Source organism: Chiloscyllium plagiosum, unplaced genomic scaffold, assembly GCF_037043375.1.
Source record: "Chiloscyllium plagiosum isolate Xiang-an unplaced genomic scaffold, Cpla_swu_hap1 HiC_scaffold_4, whole genome shotgun sequence".
Taxonomy (NCBI): Eukaryota; Metazoa; Chordata; class Chondrichthyes; order Orectolobiformes; family Hemiscylliidae; genus Chiloscyllium; species Chiloscyllium plagiosum.
The window spans coordinates 115822898-115849756 of record NW_028270142.1 but is presented as its reverse complement, the minus strand read 5'-3'; the positions used below and the strand labels follow the sequence as shown (position 1 = coordinate 115849756).

Sequence of the window (26859 nt, the reverse complement as noted above, 5' to 3'; positions counted from 1 at the left end):
AGAGCGAGCAGTCTGCCACCACATAATATTCTGCCCCACATCTGCAAAGTCCCTAAGACAATGATCTCAGAAGAATAAAAGTAAACAATATTTCTCCTTCCAATAGTAATGCATTGCCTAAGGTACTCCTCAAAGTGGATCACTGACCATAAGCAAGGAGCTTGTGAGTGAGAAAGTGATTCAGTGACACAATTCGATCATGTTACAATTAGAATACATTAGTCATGATAATGTTTGAATTGCTGATTAGACACTAATGTCACAAACAAAGCTATTGTGTGTTTCAAGCATCTGCTTCACTTCAGTACAATATAAGCAGCCAAGACATTGAAGGGCCATTACCAAATGGAACTTCTTCTTCCTCTCTCATTCTCTCCAGCTAACAAGATTCTGAACCTTGTTTGCATATGGTAAGCATCCATGTGTTGAAGAAAGAGATTATGAAGAAAGAGATTATAAAGAAAGAGCTAAACTCCAATCCTCCTACTTCCAGAAGAACAGATAAATCACCTCCAGAATCTCTAACTTGCTGAACAGTGAATGCATTAGGACCAAGTGAAAGCCATGCGATTACTAAATTCAGCATAAAATCAACCAACTCACTAACCTCATTAATGCACATCCCTTTAGTACACGAGTCATGATAATGGTTGATGGTCAGACACTAATGTCACAATCAAACTTGCTTAACCTGTCCTCCTGCACTCTGTAATCTATTTATGTGGGTGTAAACCACTGCATGTCCATGAACATGAAAGTCAATACTTAATTTATTATTTTCCTTAGACCAATAAAATATGTAGAGTTTCCTGTGTAAAAGCTCAGTAAAACCAATCTAAATTCGTCTTTTTGATCAAAAAGCTTAAACAGTTGAACACTCACTGAATTGGTAAATATATCCTTTCAAAAAAAAACTTCTTAGTCAATTGAGGAAAGGCAGAACATGGAGCCATCCGATCCCTCTTCCTCCAGTCCTAACAATTTATTGAATTTTCACAATTTATGTTACTTGCTTCAGATTTCAATCATTTCCAAATTTTTTTCTCACCTCCAGATTCAGCATTCCTCAAATTACAGAACTACACTGGCACAGGCGGAAGCCACTGAATTTGTGACTCTAGGAAAATGTTGTTTGTTTAGTTCCATTCATCCGCTTGTTCCTCATACCATTTTAATAATACTTGTGTATCGCTCCTGTGTATAAAAAGCTTAACCTCTCGCTTTGTTATTTTGTGAATTATGTCTTTGAGTAAGAGAAGTTCCCCAGACAAATTCCCAACTCTGGACACCTCCATCAGGTCTCCTTGCAACCTTGCATGACTGTTCTCATGAAAAGATGCCTTGTTTCTCTAACCTTTTACCTCTAGCATCACCTTAGTGATATTCTTCTGCACTCTCCCTATAGCTTTGAAATCCCTCCTAAAGTAATCAAAATGGCGACCTAACCATTATTCTGCCTAGGTTTAATAAAATCTAAAGTTTAGACTGGAATTTGGTGGAGGTGCACTCAGCTCTAAATCAGAAAGCTGGGGTTTGAGTCTCACTCCAGAGATTTCAGCACAATTTAGGTTTACATCCCAGAACAACAGGAGGTGCTTTCCTGTGGATGAAACACTGATGCCTTATCTGTCCTCTGAGGTAAACGTAAAACTTTGATAGTATGATTTGAAGAGGAGTGTGACTTTTTTCCCCTAGTCCTGGCTAATATTAGTCATGTAATTAGCATCACTTAAGAATAGAGATCTATGAGATGTTGGCTGCGAGCAAATTATTCCCTATGGTCTGAACTGAGAAAGATACCACAGAAATGGTCATTTCTTGCTTGCTTTCAAAAGTACCTAAATTGAAATAATAGTCAGTACAATTGCTCTAATGGCTCAGCCAAAATCCCTAGTGAGCAGTCAATGAAGACTACCAGTGTGTATATATTGATCTAATTAGCAGCATCAGCAGCCTCAACACCTCAACAACACAACACTGGGGACAACTGACCTAATGCTTCAGCTGCCAATTGTTACCCAGTGACCCTTGTGGCTTTTGGCTTTGTTTACAGTCTTCCAGTACTCAAATGTAGACATATACATGAATTACAAATATTGAATCTTTTGAAGAAACAACAATGGTGTGGAACTGCATACTTCAACAAGAAGCTAACAACTTCAAAAGACGAAGTAATAAAGCCAGTCAAAAAACAATGTACAACTAATACTAATTTCAGAAAGGACAGAAAGGGGTTAACAAAAGCATTTTTTTGGGATATATTACAATTCACCGATCATAAACCTGGCAGTTAAATGCTCCATTATCTGAGCTATTATCTGACATAGACACAACATGGTAACATCCAAAAGCTATCAATTACTTTGAAGAAAGTCTGTCTCATCCCTTGCACTAACTTATTACCTATGCTCCAGTGATATGTCAAACAAACCTGTTCAGCTGTTAAGTGCGCACAGTGGTGCTGTTAAAAGCTGGAAGTGAACTCCTTCCATTATGATTATGACCATGAAATATGACAATAAAATGACATGTGCAGGGATCTCAAAAGCCTGCCACCTGCTGAGCTGAACTCTTGTTTATAACTGCTCAAAGAAGCATATCTCTGGAAAATGTTTACAAAAGAAATCACTCAAAGCTGTAAAGACCCATCTCTCACTCCTCTCTCCGGCTTTAGCCAGAATGAATGCTGCCATTTACTCCTCACTAAACGGGCAATTGGGAAACAGAAACATCTGCTCGATTCCCTGAGACTTTTGTTCCCTTTCATGAACAAATTAAAGTACGACAAATGATCCGTAATTAAATTATCGCATGCATGAGGTGATCTGTGAGTGGTGCAGTCATCTTGAAATTATCAGTCCCAGCACATTTTTAAAATGGCTTCAAACTATTTAAAAAGAGGATGAAATATGGAAAATTCGAATTGCCTTGGAGGTTGCAAGCTGTTCTTGCTCAATGTCTGGGTAGTTATAAACTCCAGTAGATGACCGAAAACCACCAGGCTAACAGTCGATTGGCACCATATCTAATACTGAATAACTTAATAGTGCATTACACCATTAAGGACATTGGAAAACTGCAAAAACCCTTTTTTTTTTAATAAAGATGATAAGTGTGTGCCTGCTGTTAATGGTGATCCCACAATAGTGTTCAGTAGTAACTTCCAGGATAGTTGTTCAGGAAAAAGTAATTGTAATGTATGTTCAAGTTAGGAATGATAGGCAACTTGCAGGGGAAATGGTGTTTCCATGCAATTAATGCTCATCCCTCTAACTTGACTCTGTCCAACAGCAAGCAGGTTGGATTGTGGCATGTCAACGTGTCATGTCCGACCCATGACCAGAGATCAAATACAGAAAGGACAACTGGAAGATTCTGCAAGCTGCTGCTCAATCAGATGCCGTTTTGGACCCATAGTTGCACCAGATGAGTTCACTTGTAAACCCATCACCAACCAAAGCAGAAGAGAAATTACTTCTAACAGAGAAGCAGTACGCTTTGTGCATGTGAATAGTTTCAACCAGCCTGAGGCCTGTGCACTGAGCGCAGTGACAAGTCTGCTCAAACATATGGAAAGAGTTAGAGTATGGGATGGGATATCTGCCAAGCAGTGACAGTGACAGTGACAGTGACTGAACCAGGGAGCAAGGTCTTAGAATGAAGGCCCCCAAGTCATGGAGTTAATTGTAGTCTGATGGATGAAGTTCCTTTCTTCAAACCCAGGCCCTGAATGAGTGAAGGACTGAAACGAAGATGCTGGATTGGGAAGCTTAGGCAAGGGATGGGACAAAGCTGAGTGACTGTGGGAGCATATGATAGAAAGAGAGAGAAAGACAAAGACAAGTTGAGGTATGTGTGTGGTGGTGGTGAATGTCAGGGTGATGCAAGTGGAGGACAGGGGTTAAGAATGAAAGAGAGAGGGAGATAAGAGTGTGATTAAGATGGTGAGTATGTTGGCGGGGGTGTTGTATGCGAGAGTGACGCGAGTATACAGGGGTGAAGGCGAAGTGCATTGGAGAGTGGGGTGAAAATGGGAGTGGTGTTAGCGAAGGAGAGTGGAGTGAGTATGGGAGAGTATGTCAGTGTACATGAAGATGGTGAGCGTATTTGTGGGGATGCTGTATGAGAGGTTTAGGTATATGGGAGTGAGGGGTGACTGCATGGGGATATGAGAATGGGAGAGGTGTGAACAAATGACAGCGGAGCGAGTGAGGGAGAGAATGGCGAGTGAAGGAGAGGGAGGTAAGGCTGTGGGAGAAGTGGGCATGAAGGAGTGTGCGTGCTGGTGAGGGAGAGTAAACACAACAAACATAGTGCATATGAGAGAAGGGAGAGAGCTTGTGAGTCTGAGATGAGCGAATCAAATGTTCACCCATCCTTCTCCATCCCTCCCCAAAGACCTAATGCAGAGCAGGTGGGTGAGGAAGAAAAGCAAGCCAAAACAATAAATTACTCCTGACCCCACTTGTCTACGAATTCTGCTGTGATCAGCTCAGAGGGTGGAACACCAGAGGTGATGCAAGATCAGCAAGGTTAAGTAAAAGCCAACTCCTTAGATTAACTCCGACCCCACCAACATCTGTGGACTTGGGCCTAGTTTGTCTGTCTCTGTAGCTCTGCTTCTCTGAAGAAAAGGCAAAGCAGTTTAATTAGTTATTTCTAATTCTGAGCACTTTTTAATAGCCATTTTTATTAATTAATCATTTATTTAAGTTTTTGATTTATTTCTTTGGAATGGTTTTTGAATTGTATGGTTACTGCTGTATGAAATCTAATGTTTCTGAAAATTGCTCAGACTCTAGGAGAGACAGAAAAATTGAAATGTGTGGTCCCTGTGCTAAAAGGTTGGCTAAGCTTGTTCTAACTGATAAAGGTCACCAGGGATGTGACACAGTGACAAATTAACCTTGGTGAGTCCCTGCAGTGTAACCAATAAATCGCATACAGTGTAGTATTGCAAGGTGTAGATGTTGAGTATTTTTAGACATCAGCCATTTTCTGCTTTTTTGCTTAACCCAGGAAAGCTCATGATAGCATGCCATGGAAATCTGTGTCAACTTTTGCGAAATCCCAAATGCCTTATAAGATTTTGATTTCTCGGTTTATTTGGCTTTCAGGATCCATTGGCCTTTACAACCTCAAGATCTGTGACAACCTTAACCATCTCACAACATTGGCTGGAAATTATGGCAATTAAACATTCTATGGCTCTGCAACTGATTTGAGAGATGACTGGAATAATTTTCCAAATACTTTTAGAAATCCTACCCACTGACAAGCAGAACCAGACAATTTGATTATAGTGCCATTATAACCAGTTTAGAGCTTGCCTGTTATTCATACATGCATTCTCCCTATGATACTGCTTCATCCAGGTACTTAGATCTAATGTTTCCCTCTGTACTATATTTTTCATTAAACAAGAACCATTTTACAATCAAATATTTTTCGACTGAAAAGATTTACATTTATTATATGATAGGAAGGCTGTGATTTTACAAGAAAAGGTGCAAAGGATGTTGCCTGGGCTGGAAATTTCCAACAATGAAGAAAGAGTAGATAGGCTGGGTTAGTTTTCCTTATAGCAGAGAAGGCCGAGAGGGTCCTGATTGAAGTATACACAATTACGAGAGGTTTAGATAGGGCAGATAGGAAGAAATTTTTCCCTTTTGTAGATGAGGTCAACAAAAAGGGCATAATTTTAAGATAGGGAGATAGAGATGAAATTTGAGGAAATACCTTTTTCATCCAGAGGGTTGTGGGTATCTGCAACTCACTGCCTAAAAGGATGGTAGAGGCAGGAACTGAGAAGACTAAGAATTGTTTAGATGAGCACTTGAGATGTCATAGTACATAAGGCTGCATGTCAAGTGCTGGAAAATCAGATTAAACAGATAGATGCTTGATGCCAAGCATGGACATAATGGGGCCGAATGAACTTCTCCATGTTGTATAAATTCTAGAGCTCTTACATACTGCTTTTCTAGCAGAAAGCTGGGAATTGATTCCAGATCCCAAAGAATCTGTACTTTTGGAGTGATCAGATCAGTTTTTGGTTTGTACAAGTATGTCACATTTGGAACGCCTACGAGACAGATTTGCTTTACCACACCAATGGTAATCAGGTAAAGTCAGCTGAAGAGCAAACATCACTAAGCGTGATGAGTCACCAACTTCTAAACATAATTTCTGGGAATTTAACTGTCTTCTCCTAAGCTTTAAAATCCTCTTTACAGTCTTGATATTTGACAATGATTTTATACATCTTCTCTTGAACTCTTCCTCCTACTGGTCATCTATTTCTTCCCTATGAATAACACTGACACATTTATTATATTAAAGGTTACATACAAACATAAACTAATGATTTTGGAATGAGTTGGTAGGTGAGCAAGGATAACTAAGCATTCCAGATTTAACAAATCTAAACTAGTTCAGCAGTAGAGTTGGAGGATTTTCCTCAGCACCTAGCTCCTTACCTCATTTTGCGCTGGATCTGAGAGGGTGGGGATGTCAGTACCAAGGCAACACCAAATGAAACTGACCAAATATAAAAAAAATGAGTAAATACATACCCAGTGTTTCACCAGCTCTTACTTCTTCTACTTCAGAATCTGCTTTCTCTTCAGAAGATGTGGATGAATGAAGAGCAATGAATGCTGGCAACCAATCCTGGTTACCGCTATTGGTCTTCGATTCTTCAGTGATGACAGAAACGTTAGCTCCTCTTTCTGAGAATACTTGCTTCACAGTCTTCTCCAGCTCTCTACCAAAGATTGAGAGAATCATGATTTTTTTCTTTTATACAATCCAGTTACTCTACATACAAAGTTAGTCAATTTAATTGAACATATGACATTTTTTGGGATGCTACTCAAATGTAACTTTTTGCCAAGTGAAACAGATCTTATAATTCAAATCAGTTGCCAGCCTATTACAGCAGAAGAATTTATGCCAATTATCTTTGTTCAAAATGATAGCAGCAGGAGTTAAACCATGTTAAATATGCAATTAGTTTTGGAAAGTGAGTCTCTATATCGAGCAGAATTTCATTGGCTAGAATTAAGTATGTTGCAATTCTGTTACATTTAAAGAAGGAAGCCACACACTCAGTAATTCACTGACAGAAGTACTCCACAAGATATCATGTTTTTAAACAAAAACAAACTTCACCTCGTACAAAAACTAATTAAACAAAGCAAATATCACTAACATTTTTATTCATTTAAGGGATGTTGGCATTTAAGAGTCAACCATGTTGCTATGGGTCTGGAGTCACATATAGGTCAAACCAGGCAAGAATGGCAGATTTCCATTGCTAAAGGACATTGGTGAATCACATGGCTTTAACAATCATCAACAGTGTTGCATGGTTGCCATGATTTCAGTTATCTTTTATAAAATAGAAGTCAAAATTTAATATTTGCAATGGTGGCATTTAAACCCATGTTCTCAGAACATTAGAGCCTAGGTTCTGAATTACTTGTCCAGTGGCATGATCATTATGCCATCACTTTCCCATAGAGTCATTCGGTATATTAATGCACCAACAAACACTGTACCGGTACTAATCCCATTAACGTGCACTTGGTCTATAGGCTACTATGCCCCAGTATTTTAAGTGCTCATCTAGATTCTTCAATGTTGCCTCCACCACTCTCTCAGGCTTCATGTTCCATATTTCTACCACGCTGTGGGTGAAAATACTTTTTCTCAGATATCCTCTAAGCCACTTACTCTTCACCTTAAACTTATGCCCACTGGTCTTAGACACGCATATAACACTACTGCTTATAAAGACATGCTATAAACTCAGGTCTACTTTCTATTTCAAGGAACAGGAGAATCAACGTTTCGGGCATAAGCCCTTCTTCAGGAAGAAGGGCTTATGCCCGAAACATCGATTCTCCTGTTCCTTGGATGTTGCCTGACCTGCTGCGCTTTTCCAGCAACACATTTTCAGCTCTGATCTCCAGCATCTGCAGACCTCACTTTCTCCTCTACTTTCTATTTGCCTCCCAAGAGTTCCCTTGTACAACCTTGAAGGTTCATTCTCTTTTCCTGGGACCAATTTGAAAGGTACATCAACACTCTCTGGAATTCATTCTGATTTCTCCCCAGTGCTCCACTATTCACCAAGGTTCAAATTTCATGGGGTTCCTTCAATCAGCTTTTGGCTAAGCAACCCTCCAGTTTCTTTACTGCCCTCATGACTCTGGATTCCATACCACAGGCATGGGCCATCCTGCAACTCCTGTGCAGGGGCTTATCACTCATCAGAAAACATGCTAGTTTTCAAATACCCTGCTATGGGTTCAAACTACAACAATGCTGATTACTCTAAGTTGAATTGCAACTAAGTCAACTGCCTTTTACTAAAAGGATTATAGCTAACCTCTTCCTTTAGCTTCCAGTCATTTTTCCTTTCCCACTTTGCCTTTTAATGAATATTGGCACCCAACTGTAGGCACCACAGGAGTCAGATTTAATATTTACTCTATTTTAGATCTGGGTCTTGCTTTGTCTCTTGATTTCCAAGGAAGTATAAAAGATTCAAAGTTGACAAGATATCTTACTTGCTTTTCTAAAAGCATCAAAACATTAACCAGTCTTGCAGCTAGTTACGCTTGAACAGAATTTACAAAACCAACTTAGAGTAAAGAATCTCACGATTCACATATCTTTATGGTAATGGGACATAAGATCTGCTCCCAGGTAGAAACACAAATTAACTACCAATTAATTCTGAAGCTTTCCTTTGTTTTTAAGAGTTAAAAATCACACAACACCAGGTTATAGTCCAACAGGTTTAATTGGAAGCACACTAGCTTTCAGAGCGTCGCTCCTTCATCGGGTGGTAATGGAGGGCTCAATCCTAACACACAGAATTTATAGTAAAAATTTACTGTGTGATGTAACTGAAATTATACATTGAAAAATTGATTGTCTGTTAAGTCTTTCATCTGCTAGAAGATGATAGTTTCACTTCTTTCATATGTAAATCTCAAAACCTTTTTTAAAAAGTTGCAATCTCAGGTTAGCTGTTAACAATAGTGATAGCTAGACAATATGTTGAAGGTGTTGGCCCCCTGTGTTCTCTGCCTATGCCATGAAGTTTAGATTGATTCCAATCTAAAAAGTGAGATATCGGAGTTCTACATGAATGCATGCAGTTTTTGAGTAAAGTACAATGTAACCCTGCAAGTACAAATTCACCCCACAAAATATATGTGTGCATGTGGGTCTTTGTGTGTGTGTGTGTGTGTCTGTCTGTCTGGCTTGGGGGTTGTGAGTGTGACAAAGTGTGTGTGTGTGTGTGTGTGTGTGTAGTGAGTGCAGAGTGTCTTAAGTCTGTGAGTGAGTGCATGTGTGTGTGTGTTTGGGAGTGTGTGTGTCTGTAAGGGTGTGTGTGGATGTCTGTGTGCATGACTGTGTATATGTGTGTCCGTGTGTATAGGAGTGCCTGTGAGAGTTGTAGGATGGTGTGTGCGTATAGTGCGATGGTGGTCACCTATAATGTGACATGAATCCAAGGTCCCGGTTGAGGCCCTCCCTATGGGTACTGAACTTAGCTATCAGCCTCTGCTTGGCCACTTTTCACTGCTGCCTGTCCCGAAGTCCACCTTGGAGGATGGTCACCCGAAGATCCGAGGTTGAATGTCCTGGACCACTGAAGTGTTCCCTAACTGGGAGGGAACACTTTTGTCTGTTGATTGTTGTGCGGTGCCCATTCATCAGTTGTCGTAGCCTTTGCTCGGTTTCCCCAATGTACCATGCCTCTGGGCATCCTTGCCTGCAATGTATAAGATAGACAACGTTGGCTAAGTCACATGAGTACTTGCCATGTACAAGGTGAGAGGTGTCCCCACACGTAATGGTGGTATCTATGTCCACACTCTGACACGTCTTGCAGCGCCTACCATAACAGGGTTGTATGGAGTTGTCCTGAGAGCTGGGCAGCTTGCTACGAACAGCGATCTGTTTGAGGTTTGGCGGTTGTTTAAAGGCAAGTAGTGGAGGTGTGGGGAAGGCCTTGGTGAGGTGCTCATCCTCATTGATAATGTTTTGCAGGTCACGAAGAACATGGCGTAGTTTTTCAGCTCCTGGGAAATACTGAACAACAAAGGGTAGCCTGTCGGTTGCAGCACGTGTCTGTCTCATTATGGTTCCTTGCTGTGGCACGTCAGAACTGGCGGTCGATGAGTTGGGCATCGTACTCCGTTCTTGTGAGGGCATCTCTGAGTATTTCCAGGTGTCCGTCACGTTCCTCCTCATCTGAGCAGATCCAGTGTACGCCTGGGGCTTGTCCATAGGGGATGGCAGTTTTAATATGTTTTGGGTGGAAGCTAGAGAAGTGTAGCATTATGAGGTTGTCTATGGGTTTGCGGTAGAGTGTGGTGCTGAGGTGTCCATCCTTGATGGAGATGCATGTGTCCAAGAATGAGACAGATAGTCAAGAACAGTCCATGGTGAGTTTGATGGTGGGACAAAACTTGTTGATATCACTGTGTAGTTTTATCAGTGACTCCTCGCCATGGGTCCAGAGGAAGAAAATGTCGTCAATGTACCTGGTGTATAATGTTGGTTGGAGATTCTGCATAGAGAAGAAGTCTTATTTGAACCTGTGCATAAAAATGTTGGCCTATTGGGGTGCAAATTTGGTCCCCATGGCTGTTCCATGTGTCTCGATGAAGAACTGGTTGTCAAAGGTGAAGACGTTGTGATCAAGGATAAAGCAGATGAGTTGTAGGATGGTGTTTGGAGATTGGCAGTTGTTGGTGTTGAGTACTGAGGCTGTTGCCGCAATGCCATCATTGTTGGGGATGCTGGTGTAGCGTGCGGAAACATCCACTATGACGAGGATTGTTCCCTGTTCAACTGGTCCATGGGTGCTGAGTTTCTGTAAGAAATCCGTAGTGTTGCTTCACCATTGTTAACAGATAACCTGAGAATGTAACTTTTTAAAATAAGGTTTTGTGATTTACACATGAAAGAAGTGAAACTATTATGATATTCTAACAGATGAAAGACTTAACAGACAATCAATTTTTCAATGTATAATTTCAGTTACAACACACTGTAAATTTTTGCTATAAATTCTGTGTTAGGATTGAGCCCTCCACTACTACCTGATGAAGGAGCGACGCTCCGAAAGCTAGTGTGCTTCCAATTAAACCTGTTGGACTATAACCTGGTGTTGTGTGATTTTTTTAACTTTGTACACCCCAGTCCAACACCAGCATCTCCAAATCATTAATTTTTTAGAAACTGCAGACAGCAGAGGAATATAATGGCAGAGAATGTAAGATTATGCATTTTGGCACTTTTCTGCCTTATCCATATAATGTTTGATCCCCTTACCTAGTCAAAATCCATCAAGCTCAGCTTTGAATACATTTAACAACCTAGCCTCGACAGCGCTCTGCTGTAAAGAATTACACAGATTTATTACCATCAGAAAAATAACTTCCTCATCTCTGTCTCAAATGTCTTAAACCCTTTAATACTGAGCCTTTCAGCACTCACCTTCATTAGGCCTTGGTTTAAACATAGATAAAATAGCTAAATTCCAGAGGTGAGGTTTAGAGTGACTGCCCCAACAATAAGGCTGTATTTAACAGCGTGTGATATCAAGGTGCTCTAGCAAAACCGGAATCAATCAGGGAAAGCTCTCAGCTGGTTGGAGTCATACCTAGCAAAAAGGAAGATGGCTGTTTGTTGGAGGTCAGTCACACAGTTCCATGACATCTCTGCAGCAGTCTGTCAGGGCAGCTGTTAATTTTGTTATGGAAAGCAGCTGCTTCATCAACCATGTTCTCTTCATCATAAGGTTTGAAGTAGGAATATTTGCTGATGATTGTCCAACGTTCAGCACTAATCATGACTCTTCAGATACTGAAGCAGTCCATGCCTAAATGCAACCAGACCTGTAAAATATCCAGGTCTGGGTTGACTTGTGACAAGATTCATGTCCCACAACTGCCAGACAATGATTATCTCCAATAAGACAGCATGTAACCAGTGAAATCTGACATTCAATGGTACTACAATCACTAAGAGTGTAGTGGTGGTGTTTCCAGCTGGCCATAAATTGTACTGGACTAGCTATGTAAGTGTGGAGGATATAAAGCAGATCTTAAGGTTCGGAATCCTATGACGAGGAACTCATCACAAGACCCCACAAAGCATGTTCACCATTGCAAGACACAAGTCAGAAGTGTGATGAAACACTCCCCACTTGCTTGGATGAATGCAGCTCCAACCACACTCAAGAAGTTTGACACCATTCAGGACAAAACAGATGCTAATGGCAAAGGGCTGAAAATGTGTTGCTGGAAAAGCGCAGAGGTCAGGCAGCATCTAAGGAACAGGAGAATCGACGTTTCGGGCATAAGCCCTTCTAATTGCAAAGGCTAAAGTTCACTGCAACAGGAATTGAGTTCAGAAGTAGGGATGACTAACTTCAGTTATATAGAGTTTTGGTGAGACTGTACCTGGAGTATTATGTACAGTTTTATTCTCCCCATCTAAGAGTGGACATACATGCCATAAAGGGACTACAGCAAAGGCTCACTAGGATGATACTGGGGATGGCAGGATTGTCTTATGAGCAGATAATGAGAAGAGATTAAGGACAGATTATGAGGACTCATTTGCTAGAGTTTAGAAGAATGAGGGGCGTCTGTTTGAAACATACAAAATTCCAGCAGGCTAGACAGACTAACTGCAAGAAAGATGGTTCCCCTGGTTGGGAAGGCTATAACCAAGGATCACAGTCTCAGGATATGTGTTAGGCTATTTAGGATTGAGATGAGGAAACATTCCTTCACTCAGAGTGGCTAATCAGTGGAATTTGTGACCACAGAAGGTTCTGGACGCCAGGTTACTGAGCATATTTAAGAGACTGATAGATTTTTTAGATATTAAAGGCATTAAGGGACATGAAGAGAAAGTAGGAATACAACTCAATAGATGTTACAGAGGATCAGCCATGATCCTATTGTATGGCGGAGAAAGATCAAAATGTCGAACGGCCTACTCCTGATCGTATTTTCTGCTGGCACCACATTCACAGTGTTCCAGCAACAACGCTCAGTAGTCATGACTTGGAGACGTCGTTGTTGGACTGGGGTATACAAAGTTAAAAATTACACAACACCAGGTCAATCTGTTGGACTATAACCTGGTGTTATGTGACTTTTAACAACACTCAGTAGCAGCAGAATGAACTATCTACAAAACATACTGCAGAGATTTACCAAGACTCCTTATATAGCAACTTCCAAATCCACGGCCATTACCATCTATATGGTCAAGGGTGGCAGATACGTAGGAACACCACCAGATGCAGTTTCCCCTTCAGTCACTCACTATCCGGACGTTTAAATATATCAGCGTTCCTTCTGTGTTACTGAGTCAAACTCCTGGAGCTCCCTCCTAACAGCATTGTGGGTGTACCTATACAAAATGGACTGCAATGGTTCAAGAAGGCACACATTCAAGAGTATCTAGGAATGGGCAATAAATGCTACCTACACACTCAACACATGAACAAATAAAAAAAATTACAATCTTACTAGTGCTGATAAACCCATATAATACAGTCACTAACAGAACTTAAGACTCCAAATAATCAACAAAATAGTTTCCTCTGGTAATACAGATTTAGTTTCCCAATCTGGTAGACCTATTGCTGCTGCCTTGAAGGCAAGTGCCCTGGCCCAACCTATCTTTGGCCAAATCTTACATTATCCAACTAACTTACAGCTTTCTGTTCATTTCATTGTACACAGTCTCTCACAAAATCCTGTCTCGGGGCCCTATTCTTGCTTGCTCCTCTGGATGCTGTTGACCTCTGATCTCAGGGTCCTCCTCTTGTCTACTTGTCTAGGTGCTGCTGACTGCCTGTCTTAGGTCTACTGCAGCTCTGCTCTCTTCATGTCATGGTTGAGATTCAGAATTTATTGAGTGGAGGAAATTCATAAGTATAAGCTGCTTTAAATCTTTCTCATGTGTTTTAGCAACATTACTTGGCTTTTGAAAAGAAATCTTAAAATTTACAGTGCAGGTGACTAGAAAATCGTTTTATAGAAATTTTGGGCCAGCATTTGGGTGATGACATCTAATCACTCACTTCTGATGGTCAAATGAGGGTTTCTATTGACCATGAATTGAACTGGACCAGCCACATAAATATTATAGTTACAAGAACAGGTCAAAAGTTAGGCATTCTTTGGTATGTAACTCAACTGCTAATTCCCCATATACTTAGAGTAAAATATCTTATGACTAATCATTGTTTATCACAATTCCCAGGGGCAATCAACTTGTTTTACCTTTCTTTGTCATCTATGAGCTTAACTTGCTTTAAAGCCGAACCCTCCTCTTCCACTCCATCCTGACTTGTATCAGAAGTGTGTTTTCGTTTGTGGCTTTTCCGCTGTAGGTGCTGCAACTTGCACTTGGAACCCTGCGCACAGCTCCCAGTCTTGGAGAATTCAGGACAAACAAGTGTGTGCTTCTTTTTGCACTGGAGAAGAAACATTTTCTTTAAATGTCAGAAACTCTTCATTGAACATATATTGAAAATGCACGAAGGACAGCCTTTACAAATCGACAAAGAGTAAAGGCTAAACTACTTCGTCATGTGAACAGACCCAAGTACAATAGGTGAAAGAATACATTAATCAGTTCCATCCATGCTCCACACAACCCAAACTTTAGTAATTTCTATATCACTTTAGAATATACCTTAGACTTTGAAGTAATTATCCCAGCAGGAACATAACATCAGGAACACAGGGCAATTTAGAGATGTCAATAAAAGGTTTTGGAAAGAGGAGGCCCATGTGCAGAGAAGAGATGGATATAACAAAATCTACTCTGTGAATGCATCAGTCTTGAGGAAATCAGAGATCATTGAGCTGAGAGTTGATAATAAATTAGAGAGATACTTTTGCATCTTTGAAATTCTAAAAAGGGGCTCAGGATCAGAGAGACATTGGCATATATGTGCACAGCTCACTGAAGGTGGATGAACAGGTGGAGAGAGCATTTCATAAAGTATAGTGTGTTCTTGGCTTTATTAATAAAGCCCTAGAGCACAAGAGCAAGGAGGTGATGTTGAACTTGTGTAAGACACTTGTTAGACCTCAGCTGAATTATTGTGTACCATTCTGGATAGACAAAGACAACTTGTGCAGGAGTAGGCCATTCTGCCCTTCGAGCCAGAACCACCATTCATTATGATCATGGCTGATCATCCTCAATCAGTATCCTGTTCCTGCCTTATTTCCATAACCCTTGATTCCACTATCCTTGAGACCTCTATCCAACTCTTTCTTAAAAGAATCCAGAGACTGGGCTTCCACTGCCTTCTGGAGCAGAGTATTCCACACACCCACCACTCTCTGGGTGAAGTAGTTTCTCCTCATCTCTGTCCTAAATGGTCTACCCCTTATTTTTAAGCTGTGTCCTCTGGTTCGGGACTCACCCATCAGCGGAAACTTGCTTCCTACATCCAGAGTGTCCAATCCTTTAATAATCTTATACGTCTCAATCAGATCCCCTCTCAGTCTTCTAAACTCAAGGGTATACAAGCCCAGTCGCTCCAATCTTTCAGCGTAAGATAGTCCCACCATTCCAGGAATTGACCACGTGAACCTACGCTGCACTCCCTCAATAGCCAGAATGTCTTTCCTCAAATTTGGAGACCAGAACTGCACACAGTATTCCAGGTGTGGTCTGACCAGGGCCCTATACAGCTGCAGAAGAACTTCTTTGCTTCTATATTGAATCCCTCTTGTTATGAAGCATGCTATTAGCTTTCTTCACTACCTGCTGTATCTGCATGCTGGCCTTCATTGACTGGTGTACAAGAACACCCAGATCTCTTTGTACTCCCCTTTACCTAACTTGACTCCATTTAGGTAGTAATCTGCCTTCCTGTTCTTGCCACCAAAGTGGATAACCATACATTTATCCACATTAAACTGCATCTGCCATGCATCTGTCCATTCACCTAACCTGTCCAGGTCACCCTGTAATCTCCTAACATCCTCCTCACATTTCACCCTGCCACCCAGCTTTGTATCATCAGCAAATTTGCTAATGATACTATTAATACCATCTTCTATATCATTAATATGTATTGTAAAAAGCTGCGGTCCCAGCACTGATCCCTGCGGTACCCCACTGGTCACCGCCTGCCATTCCAAAAGGGAGCTGTTTATCACTACGCTTTGTTTCCTGTCAGCCAACCAATTTTCAATCCAAGTCAGTACTTCGCCCCCAATACCATGCACCCTAAATTTGCTCACTAACGTCCTATGTGGGACTTTATCAAAGGTTTTCTGAAAGCCCAGGTACACTACATCCACTGGATCTCCCTCATCCATCTTCAGAGTTACATCCTCAAAGAATTCCAGAAGATTAGTCAAGCATGATTTCCCCTTCATAAATCCATGCTGACTCTGACCTATCTTGTTACTGCTATCCAGATGTGTCGTAATTTCATCCTTTATAATTGACACAGCATGGGAAAAGTATGAATGCACGGAGAGAGTACAAAAGTGATTCACTAGTACAGTTCCACAAATGAAAAACTTCAGTTATACAGGCAGATTGATGTAGTTATATAATTAATGGTAGGGCTTTGGGAGGTGCTGTTGACCAGAGGGACCTAGTTCTTTAAAGTTTGCATCATGTATAGACAAGGTGGTTAAAAAAGGCCTTTAGCACGCATGCTTTCATTTTTCAGTCCTTTGAGTATAGAAGCTGGGAAGTCATGTTGCAGTTGTACAGGACATTGGTGAGTCCTCTTCTGGAATACTGTTTCCAGTTCGGTGCCCAATTAAAGGAAGGACATTATTAAGCTAGAGAGGGTTCAGGAAAGATTTAGCAGGATTTTGCCAAGTATGGAAGGTTTGAGTTAGAAAGAAAGTCTGGATAGGCTGGGACTGCTTTCACTGCAGTGTAGGTCATTGAGAGAGGACCTTACAGGAGTCTATAAAATAGTGAGAGCTATAGATAAGAGTTAATAATAGTTGTCTGTTCCCTAGGATGGAGGATTTCAAGACTGGGGGCATATTTTTAAGGTGAGGGGAGAGAGATTTAAAAAAGACACAAGGAGCAAATCTTTTACACAGAGGATGGTTTGTTCGTGGAATAAACTTCCTGAGGAAGTGGTAGATGTGGGTATAATTAAAAGCTTTATAAGATAGTTGGATAAATACCAAGAATAGGAAAGGTTTGGAGGGATATGACCCAGAAACAGAGAGTAGAATGAGTTTAGTTTGGGATTTTGTTCGGCATGGACTGGTTGGATGTAAGAATCAGTATCCATGCTGAATGATTCTATGACTCTAATGTGGGACTCTTCACCTTGGAGAAAAGGTGGCTGAAAGGAGACAGAGATGCTTTAGAATCATGAAAGTCGAGATAGAGTAGATAGGATAATGTTGTTCCCATTCGTAAAAGGAACAATAATGACAGGGAGTAACTTTAACTAATGTGCAAAAGATGCAAGGGTGATGTGAGAAAAACCTTTTTCACACCATATAAATGGTATGGAATACACTACCTGGAAAGTGTAGCGGAGGCATTTTCAACTGAGACACTGAAGAGGGCAATGGATAATTATTTAGATAGAAACAGTGTGCAGCAATGCAGCGGAGAAAACAGGAGGTCAGCACGAGGTAATGGTGACTGTTTAAAAAGCTGCTGTAGGTACCATGGGCCAAATGGCCTCCTGCTGTGCTGTAACAATTCAGGGATTCTCCCACAGAGACCTACCACCCAGATGTGACTAGAGTCCATTGGACTCCCATGTTTCTGCTGCCTTCTCTTGCAGATTTACAAAAAACTCTTTCAGGGTTGTAATTTTGACTGGTAAAACCAGTGAAGTCGCTCGACTCTGGCAGTTAAGAATAGACCACATTGTTGAGCTCTGGAACAGGTAAATATTGCATATGGTTTTAAATTTAAATAGGTGCAATTTGAACCATATCTCCAAGAGTACTGACCTGAGAAACTGGATTACAGTTCAGTGACATTACTGCTACAACACCATCTTATCTAAGAACTGATGTCTTATCCTATTCAACACTGTCAGGTCAGAGCATGAGAAGTAAAATAGCTTCAGTTACCCCTATAGCTAAACACGCACATCGTCTTAACGATCTTAGTCGTGATTTTGTTGAAGTCTGTTCATTTTTTTGCATCCCACAAATCCAGTAACACAGATAACTTGCTTCAGAATCTATTGCATCCCAAATATTCAGTAACTGGTAAAGTGAAATATCATAGTGGAGTCCACTACACACTATTACTGCAGTACAGTTATCAAGTTTGTGCAAGATCAGTTCAAGCTATAAAAAGTAATGGATGTCTTAGTTATTATAATTCATCAGACTGCCTGAACACTAAGAATTAACCACAACATGAGCGGTTAATTGAATGGTTTCAGATGCACAAGAACAATGTTACACATTTTTTCTTTAAGTTTTTTTTCCAGTCACTTCACTTTTACAGTAAATACAAAAAAAGGAAAGAAGCATATCTATTAAAAACAAATAGGAAAAAAAGACTACATCTGACAATAAAACTGCAAAAGATGTCTTGGAATACTCATGGACTTGAAGGCAAAGAATTGCACTGATTAGGAAACTGACTGAGTAATAAGAGATAGAAAGTAGGGATAATGAACAAGATTTAATTGGCAGGATATCAATTGTAATGCCTCTCAAGTATTTGGGCGAGGAGCTTAAATATTCACTGTATTTACTAAGGACTTAGATGATGTATCCTCATTTGTCAATGACATGCAGATACAAGCATAGGGATATAAATTGATTTATCGAATGGACAAAACTATGGCAAATCAACTTTGGACCTAAAAACAACCCAGATGTTGGGAGGAAAAAGTTGGATCACCACTCTGCTCACAGTAAATATGTGAGCTCCATATTCCAGCTGGGAATTTTGATCCTGGCTCCTTCAGAAATGCAGAGCATACCTGAATTCAACATTGTTCCTCATACTGAAGTTTAATCCAAATCAACTATTTAGTTAGTGTTTTCAATTCTGAAGAAGAATTATTGGACCAGAAACGTTAACTTTGATTTCCCTCCACAGTTACTGCCAGATGTGCTGAGACTTTCCAGCAATTCCTGTGTTTTTGTTTTTGTTCCATGTTGTGTTCTGAGAGTTAAACATCCAGCAGCACAGTTAGACACGTTGACAACTACTGTGAAAGGGTAAGTATCTAAACTAAATCTGGTGCTCAGGAATTTGGTTAATAGGCTGGGGTGTCAGGTAGATAGAATGCCAGGGTGCAGGCTATGTGAGACGGGTTAGGAGAAGTCAGGGGAGATGTACGTCACATCTAGTGAAGGAAAATCAGGGCTGGCGAAGGGTATGACGTGGGACTGAAGGGCTTTGATTGTGTAGGGAGTCCTTCTGGTCTAGCATGGGATTGGGGCAAGTCAAAGCGGGATGGGTGATGGGTGCTGGGTGGGGGGAAGAGTTTAAAAGGTGTTCCAGTCACAGGGGAAATTGCCCATCGGAATTTTTAATTTCCCAGGCAAATCCCACAAATCAGCTGTGTTTATGATCCACAGGGTCCCACCAATGTGCAACTCCAGATTGTGCGATATAAGTAGAATACCTAGGCTAACGCATCAAACTACTTTTGGAATGATGAAAAGCTAGAAATAGTGGCAGTCCCAGGATGACATCCTAGGAGCCAGGACCATGTATCATTAACATGTCATGAACAGATACAGAAAACAGTCAAAAAATGTTATTGGATTGAAGGCCTTTATATCTACAGGGTTGACAATGCACAACTTGTCAAACTTAACTGACATAAAATAGTTTAAAATTGGCCTTACTTTCCAACTGAAAGATTCCAACTTGTATTTTATCCTTCAACAGTCATACAAACCCTGGATAATCCAAGCATGGATGCTCTGAGCACATCTCAGAAGGAGTGCTGTACAGACTTTTAGACTGCATAAACCTAAAGTCCAAGGGTTAAATTAGGTGAGATTACACAAACGAAGGTTAAATTAACTGGAATTTAGAAAACTAAGTGTGGGCAATACAGAAAGCAATAAATCCAGTCAACGTGTTGATTATGATTGTGATTAATAGCCAATGGATGATGACAACAAACTAAGGATTATCAAATAGTCAAAGGGACTACCTTTGGGGAAAAAAAAAGGTTGAATTAAATGCGGAGCCCAGAAGATGAAGATAGAGCATAATAGATAGCTCCCAGTGAGTCATTTCTATTGACGAGTGTAGACTGTCTATAGACGGAGTGTGGAATAACGGCAAGTGTTATAGTCAGGAAACTTACAAAAGCTTTTGGATTGTTGCATAACATAATCAAATTTCAGAAGTGAAATGCAAGTTTCAATATGATAGTGTTTAAATACTTATTAGTGAATTACAGGTTAGAACCTACTCATTAAAATTAGATAACATCTTTGCTGCCACCAATTTGTGGCAACTAATTTAGTCAAAATCAGTTATTAGTACTGTACATATAATGAATTCATTTTTACTGATACTTTTAGGATTTAACTCCATGGTTCGACAAAAATGTAAAGCAGAAGCCTGGATTAAAAAAAAATCTTAAATTCAGTCATTATTGGGCTAAAAGTTTGAAACTACTGCCTGAATATTTTTATTAAACACAGTTCATGTTATATTTACTTAGGTCAGGGATTCTTTTCAACAAGTTAGCTACATTTTTTGCATGTAACCAATATATGGGGATTTTACAAAGGCACTGACTGCTCTCTGAAGGAGTGTTCCTCAGTAGAGTCATGGAGCTATACAGCATGGAAACAGACCCTTCAGTCCAACTTGTCCATACTGACCAGATATCTTAAATTAATCTAGTCCCATTTGCCAACATTTAGCTCTATACTCATCCGGATGCCTTTTAAATGTTATAATCATACCAGCCTCCACCAATTCCTCTGGCAGTTCATTCCATCTATGCACCAACTTCTGCATCAAAAAGTTGCCCCTTCAATCCCTTCTATGTCTTCCCCCCTCACCTCGAATCTATGTCCTATAGTTTTGGACTCCCTCCCTTCCCCCCCTTTTGGCAAATCCAATTGAATTTCTGGTCAATGGTAAACCACAGGATGTTGTTAGTGTTGGATTTAGTAATCGAGAGTGTGGCGCTGGAAAATCACAGCAGGTCAGGCAGCATCTGTGGAGCAGGAGATGTTCCTGTTCCTCAGATGTTGCCTAACCTGCTGTGCTTTTCCAACACCACACTCTCGACACTGATCTCCAAGTGGATTTAGTAATGGCAACACCATTGAGTGACAAGGGGTGGTGGTTAGATTGCCGCTTATTGGAGATGGTTATTGCCTGACATTTGTATGGCAAACGATGTGCGATCCATTGACGTCCAGCTCCGGTTGTTACTGCTGTGCAAGGACCTCAAACCTTTGCACGGTGGCAAGAAAACTTAGAAGAATTGTAAGTTAAGGGCAACTTCCAACATTAGTCCAAAGCCACGGTCAGTCAGCTACTAAGGTGCTTAATGTCAGGCAGCGCACCTTCTGCTCTTACCTCCTGTTTACCCCCTGGAGTGACAGTGAGGCAAGTGTTAAAGGAGATGAAAGTGGATGGCAAGACTATTACTTTTGACATGGATGTGGGTGGATGTGATCTGAGCGAGTAGGAAGCACAAAAGGCATAGAAAATTAGTGATGGTGAGGGTGGGATAGAGTGTATGTGGAGTATTGGAGAGAAAGTGCCACTTACGACAACAGAATGAAAAAAGTCACTGACTTCTTCCTACAGTACTGTACATTTCTCCAGAGAGCTGAGACTCCTTTAAGCCAGCTGGCCACCTTACACTATGGTCTAGTGTCATTGTCTCTACTTCTGGTTCTAAGGACAAAGGAAGTCTCACCTCTTCACCATACCATGGAGTAGTTCCTCCAGCTCCCTGCCCATAAGCAACTTCCCTCTATCTTTTGTGTCCAGGGCAAATGTTAGGAACCTTGCAGGGCAGCTCCAGACTGACAATGTTTTCCAGGGTGCACAGTGGGCTTTTAATGATGGCATGGACTTGAGGGATATTAGTGAATTACAGGATATCCACAAAGTGGCAAGCTATGGCAGGAACAGCATGTGATAAGATGAGGCTGGAATCAGATGCGATGGATGCTGTGGGGGCAGGGTAAATAGTTAACGAGGCAATTTTGATAACATTATGGCAAAAAAAATGTTAGGCCTCATGGTGGCGATCTGCCCAAAAGAATTCAACCCAACTTGGACTTAGAGTCATAGAGATATATAGCATGGAAACAGACCCTTTGGTCCAATTCATCCATGCTGCCCAGATATCCTAACTTCATCTAGTCCCATTTGCCAGTATTTGGCCCATATCCCTCTAAACCTTTCCTATTCATATGCCCAACCAGATGCCTCTTAAATGCTGCAATTGTACCAGCCTCCACTACTTCCTTTGGCAGCTCATTCCATACACACACCACCCTCTGTGTGAAAAAGTTGCCACTTAGTTCCCTTTTATATCTTTCGCCTCTCACCTTAAACCTATGCCCTCTAGTTCTGACTCCCCCATCCCAAGGAAAAAAACCTTGTCTGTTTATCTTATCTATGCCCCTCATGACTTTATAAACCTCTATAAGGTTACCCCCCAGCCTCCGACGCTCCAGAGAAAACAGCCCAAGCTTATTCAGCCTCTCCCTACAGCTCAAACCCTCCAATCCTGGCAACATCCCTGCAAATCCTTTTCTTAACTTTTTCAAGTTTTACAATATCCTTTAGACAGAAAAACTTAAGATTCAGTGCTATAGTTTCAAATGATCACAACCATTTGTATCTCAGATGAAAAGGGATGCTGATTAGTTGGTAAGTCAACTTTGATGGCTGAGGCATTGTTGTGCTGAAAGCATCGTAAAACTATAGGCTCCATATGGTAATTTTAAAAAAGATACAAGGCTTGAAAACATTTCATTTATTTGCAGAGAACATTTCACTCAATAGAAATATATTTATCATCTAGAAAATGTAAATAAAATGTGTACTATTAGATGTGATTCTGCAACTGGACAGCACTTGCTGGACAGCTCTGAATGTGCTAATGGCTACAACTAATTTAAATAATCAGTCAAGGTTGCAATGTGGCTCATTAATACTTGCTAGAAGTGACATTCAATGATACACAAGAACATGATCTCTGCAAAGAAAGGAATGTGACATATGTACAAATGCTTGAATTAGTAGGGAGCTCAAGAAGCCTCCATTTCTCTTTGCTTTCTCCTTGGCAATGCCTTGGCCAGACTTGCCAAGCATTCCCTTTGCTTTGCAGTATACATTGTTGTGACTGCTTGAAATTTGATACTCTTTTTTTTCCCTGATGGGCACACAATGAAGAGTGTTGGTAACATATCTATCAGCAATATTCAATTTCTGTTCTAGCAAGTGACTCTTAATTTGGTGCTTTTATAGGCCATCATCATTTATGTAAGATATTAGGGAAAAGTTTCTTAGCAGTGCATTTCTCGGCTCACAGCATGATGAACACTAACTATTCTGATATCTTAACATTTGGATGCTTATATGACAGTTTGCTATCAGGTATCATTGACACTCGGAATATGTTGTAATGAGCAGCAAAATAACACTGCTGTAACTGAAATATTATAAATGTTAAGGTTCAAAAGGATTTTTTTTTCATTCAGCAACAAAGTGTTCCAGTTAATTACAGATCAGAGTTCAGATAATCAAAGTACAGAAAGGATTTCAAGAGTGTAGTTACCAACGGTCATTTTCTTCCATTCATCCCTACAGGGTGGAAGGCTTCTCCCACCCTCCCTTTAAATCCACCAACATTTCTTATGATCATATTTAAATACCTCATTCAAAAGACTCAACATTCAGTAAGTTATGTTCTTAAAATTGGATATATTGTAGTCTTGGGGACTTGTCCACTTTCTGTCTCTGTTTGGCATTTTCCTCCACATAACTTTTTTTAAACATCCAGAGGATGTGGCTGTGCTGGCTAGGCCAGCATTTATTATATACTTTGATTTTCTGAGTTGCCACTGAAAAAGTGATCATGAGCTGCCTTCTTCAACAGCTATAGTCCGTTTAGTGTTGGTATAAGCAGAGTGCTAGAAGGGTGAGAATTCAAGGATTTTGCCTCAGTAACAATGAATGAACAACAATATAGTTCCAAGTCAGAATGGTGAGTGGCTTGAAGGGGACTTTCAGATGGTGGCACTCTCATACATCTCCTTTAGGTGGCAGTGGTCAAGGGTTGGAGGTGCTATCTAAGGGGTCTTAGTGAATTTCTACAATGTATTTTGTCAATGGCATGCACTGCTGCTACTGTTCATGGTGGTGGTGGGGTGAATATTTTGAGGATCAGTGCCAATCGAGCAGCTTTTTCCACGATACTGTCAAGCTTTTTGAGTGATGTTGAAACTGCACTCATCCAGGAGGAGAGTATCCCAACACACTCCTGACTTGTGTCTTGTCAATGACTGACAGGCTTTGGGGAGTCAGGTGGTGCGAGTGGCAGCGGCTATGGGAGCACAGCATAACAGAGTAAACCTGGGGGTGAACAGCAGGAGATAGTGGATAGATACTGGAGGAATGGGGTCAATCAAAGCAGAACTGAGGTAATTCAGAGCGGCAGTGGCAGGAATAAAGCTGAATCCAGAGGAGTTCCAAAGGTGACGTCATGACTCAAAAAGTGATGTATGTTTGGCTGCTCAGGAACCAGGTCCAGAGACTGAGTGAGTAGTGTCAGAAGGGAAGTTGAGTATAAAGTACTTAATTTTGTCATTGCCGTTTGTTAGGAATAGAGAGTGAGAGTGATAAATCTGATTTTGGTGAGCAGTGGGTAAGGTTCTGTAATTGGTTGCTAGATTATTGTTTGTAGTTGATGAGGTTCAAATCAGGGACACTTCCAATGAACAGGAAGTTGAAAAGCAGATCTCGAAAGTTGCAATCTTGGGATTACTCCTTGGGACACGTGCCAGTAATGGCAGAAATAGGAAGATAATACAGTTGAATGCATGGCTAAAAAGAGTGTAGGAGGAAGGGATTCAGATATCTGGAGCATTTGGATCTCTGTCAATGCAGATAAGGACCCATATAAGAAGTAAGGGGTTGCACCTAAACTGGAGGGGCATCAATATCCTTGCAGAGAGGTTTGCTAGTGACACTCAGGAGGGTTTAAACTGGTGTGACAGGAGGGTGGGAACGACAGCCATAGGCCAGCATGTGGAGTGGAATATTTGAAGAGAAGACGGGGATAAATCAACTCGGTCTAGTAGGAACAACAGGCACGGCTAGTTAATGAACACAGCAGGACTAGCAGTCTGAAGTATAATTATTTTAATTCAGTGAGTTTAATAGATAAGGCACTTGAGTTCAGAGCCTGGATTAATACACAGGACTAGGACATGGTAGCTATTACAGAAACTTAGTTGAGAAAAGGACAGGACTGGCAGCTCAACATTCCAGGGTTTAAATGCTTCAAATGATATACAGACGGATGTAAAAGGGGTTGAGAAGTTGAATCACTGAATAAGAGAATGATAGCTGTACTAAGAAAGGACATCTTGCAGAACTCATTCAAATTGGGTAGAATTTAAGAATAAGAAAATGTAATCATTATGATGGGGTTATACAATAGGCCCGCCAATAGCCAGTCAAAATTAGAGAAAAAATATCTAAGATGATCATGGCAGGGTAGTTGGTGATTTTAAATTCCCCCAATATTCACTGGGATTACTTTAGTGTCAGGAGCTTAGATGGGACAGAATTTGTTAGGTACATCTAGGAGGGATTCTTGAACAATATGCAGACAGTCTAACCAGGGAAGGGGTCTTATTAGAGCTTTTATTGGGGAATGAGTCTGACAAGATTTTCAGTGGGGGAGCATTTTGTGAACAGAGATGACAGTTCCACAAGTTTCGAAACAGTTATGGAAAAAGAGAAGACTGGTCCTTGTGGAAGTGCTAAGTTGGCAGAAGGCTAATTACAACAGCATTAGGCAGAAACTTCAAAGTGGATTGGCACAGCTGTTTGAAGGTAATCCACATCTGACATTTGGAAATCTTTTAAAAGCCAGTCGATCAGAGTTCAGGATCAGCTTGTCCTTGTGAGGATAAGGAAGGATGGCAAGATTCAGGAATCTTGGATGACATGAGATGTTGTAAGTTCAGTTAAAAAAGAAAGAGGATGCATGGGAACGTTTAGGAAGCAGAAATCAAATCAAGCCCCTTGAAAAGCACTTAGGAAGCAGAAAAGAACTTAAAAGAAACTTAAACTTAGGGGAGCTAGAAGGGGCCATGACATATCCTTGGCAAGTAAGATTAAGAAAAATCCCAAGGCATTTTATCACTACATTAGGAGCAAGACAGTAACTAGGGTAAGCGTAGGTCCAGTTAAGGACAAAGGAGGGAATTTGTGTGTTGAGAAAGTGGATGAGGTCCTTAATGAGTATTTTGCAATGGTATTCACCAAGGAGAAAGAACTGGTTGATGGTAAGTTTAGAGAAGGGTTTATTGGTACTCTAAGGCATGTCTATATTGAGGAGGAGATAGTATTTGGTTTTTTGAAAAACATAAGTTAGAAACGTTCCCAAGACCTGATGGGATTTATCCCAGGATACTGAAGGAAAGAGATTACTGAAGCCTTCATAGAGATCTTCGTAACCTCTTTAACCATAGGCAAGGTTGCAGAAGACAGGGAAATAGCCAATATTGTTCCTTCGTCTAAGCAGGGCACTAGGGATAATCTAGAAAATTATAGGCCAGTGAGCCTTATATCAGTTGTAGCGAAATT

General features: G+C 40.7%; 1 protein-coding gene across 1 annotated transcript in view; it reads right to left on the bottom strand.

Moving 5' to 3' along the window:
* Positions 1-26859, bottom strand: part of zc3h3 (zinc finger CCCH-type containing 3) — a 272870-nt gene that overhangs the window by 27467 nt on the left and 218544 nt on the right. The window contains exons 10-11 of the mRNA XM_043687898.2: positions 14337-14530; positions 6576-6766 (exon numbers count right to left, since the gene is read on the bottom strand). Of these exons, the coding sequence (XP_043543833.2) occupies positions 6576-6766; positions 14337-14530 (385 nt within the window). The remainder of the gene's footprint in view (positions 1-6575; positions 6767-14336; positions 14531-26859) is intronic.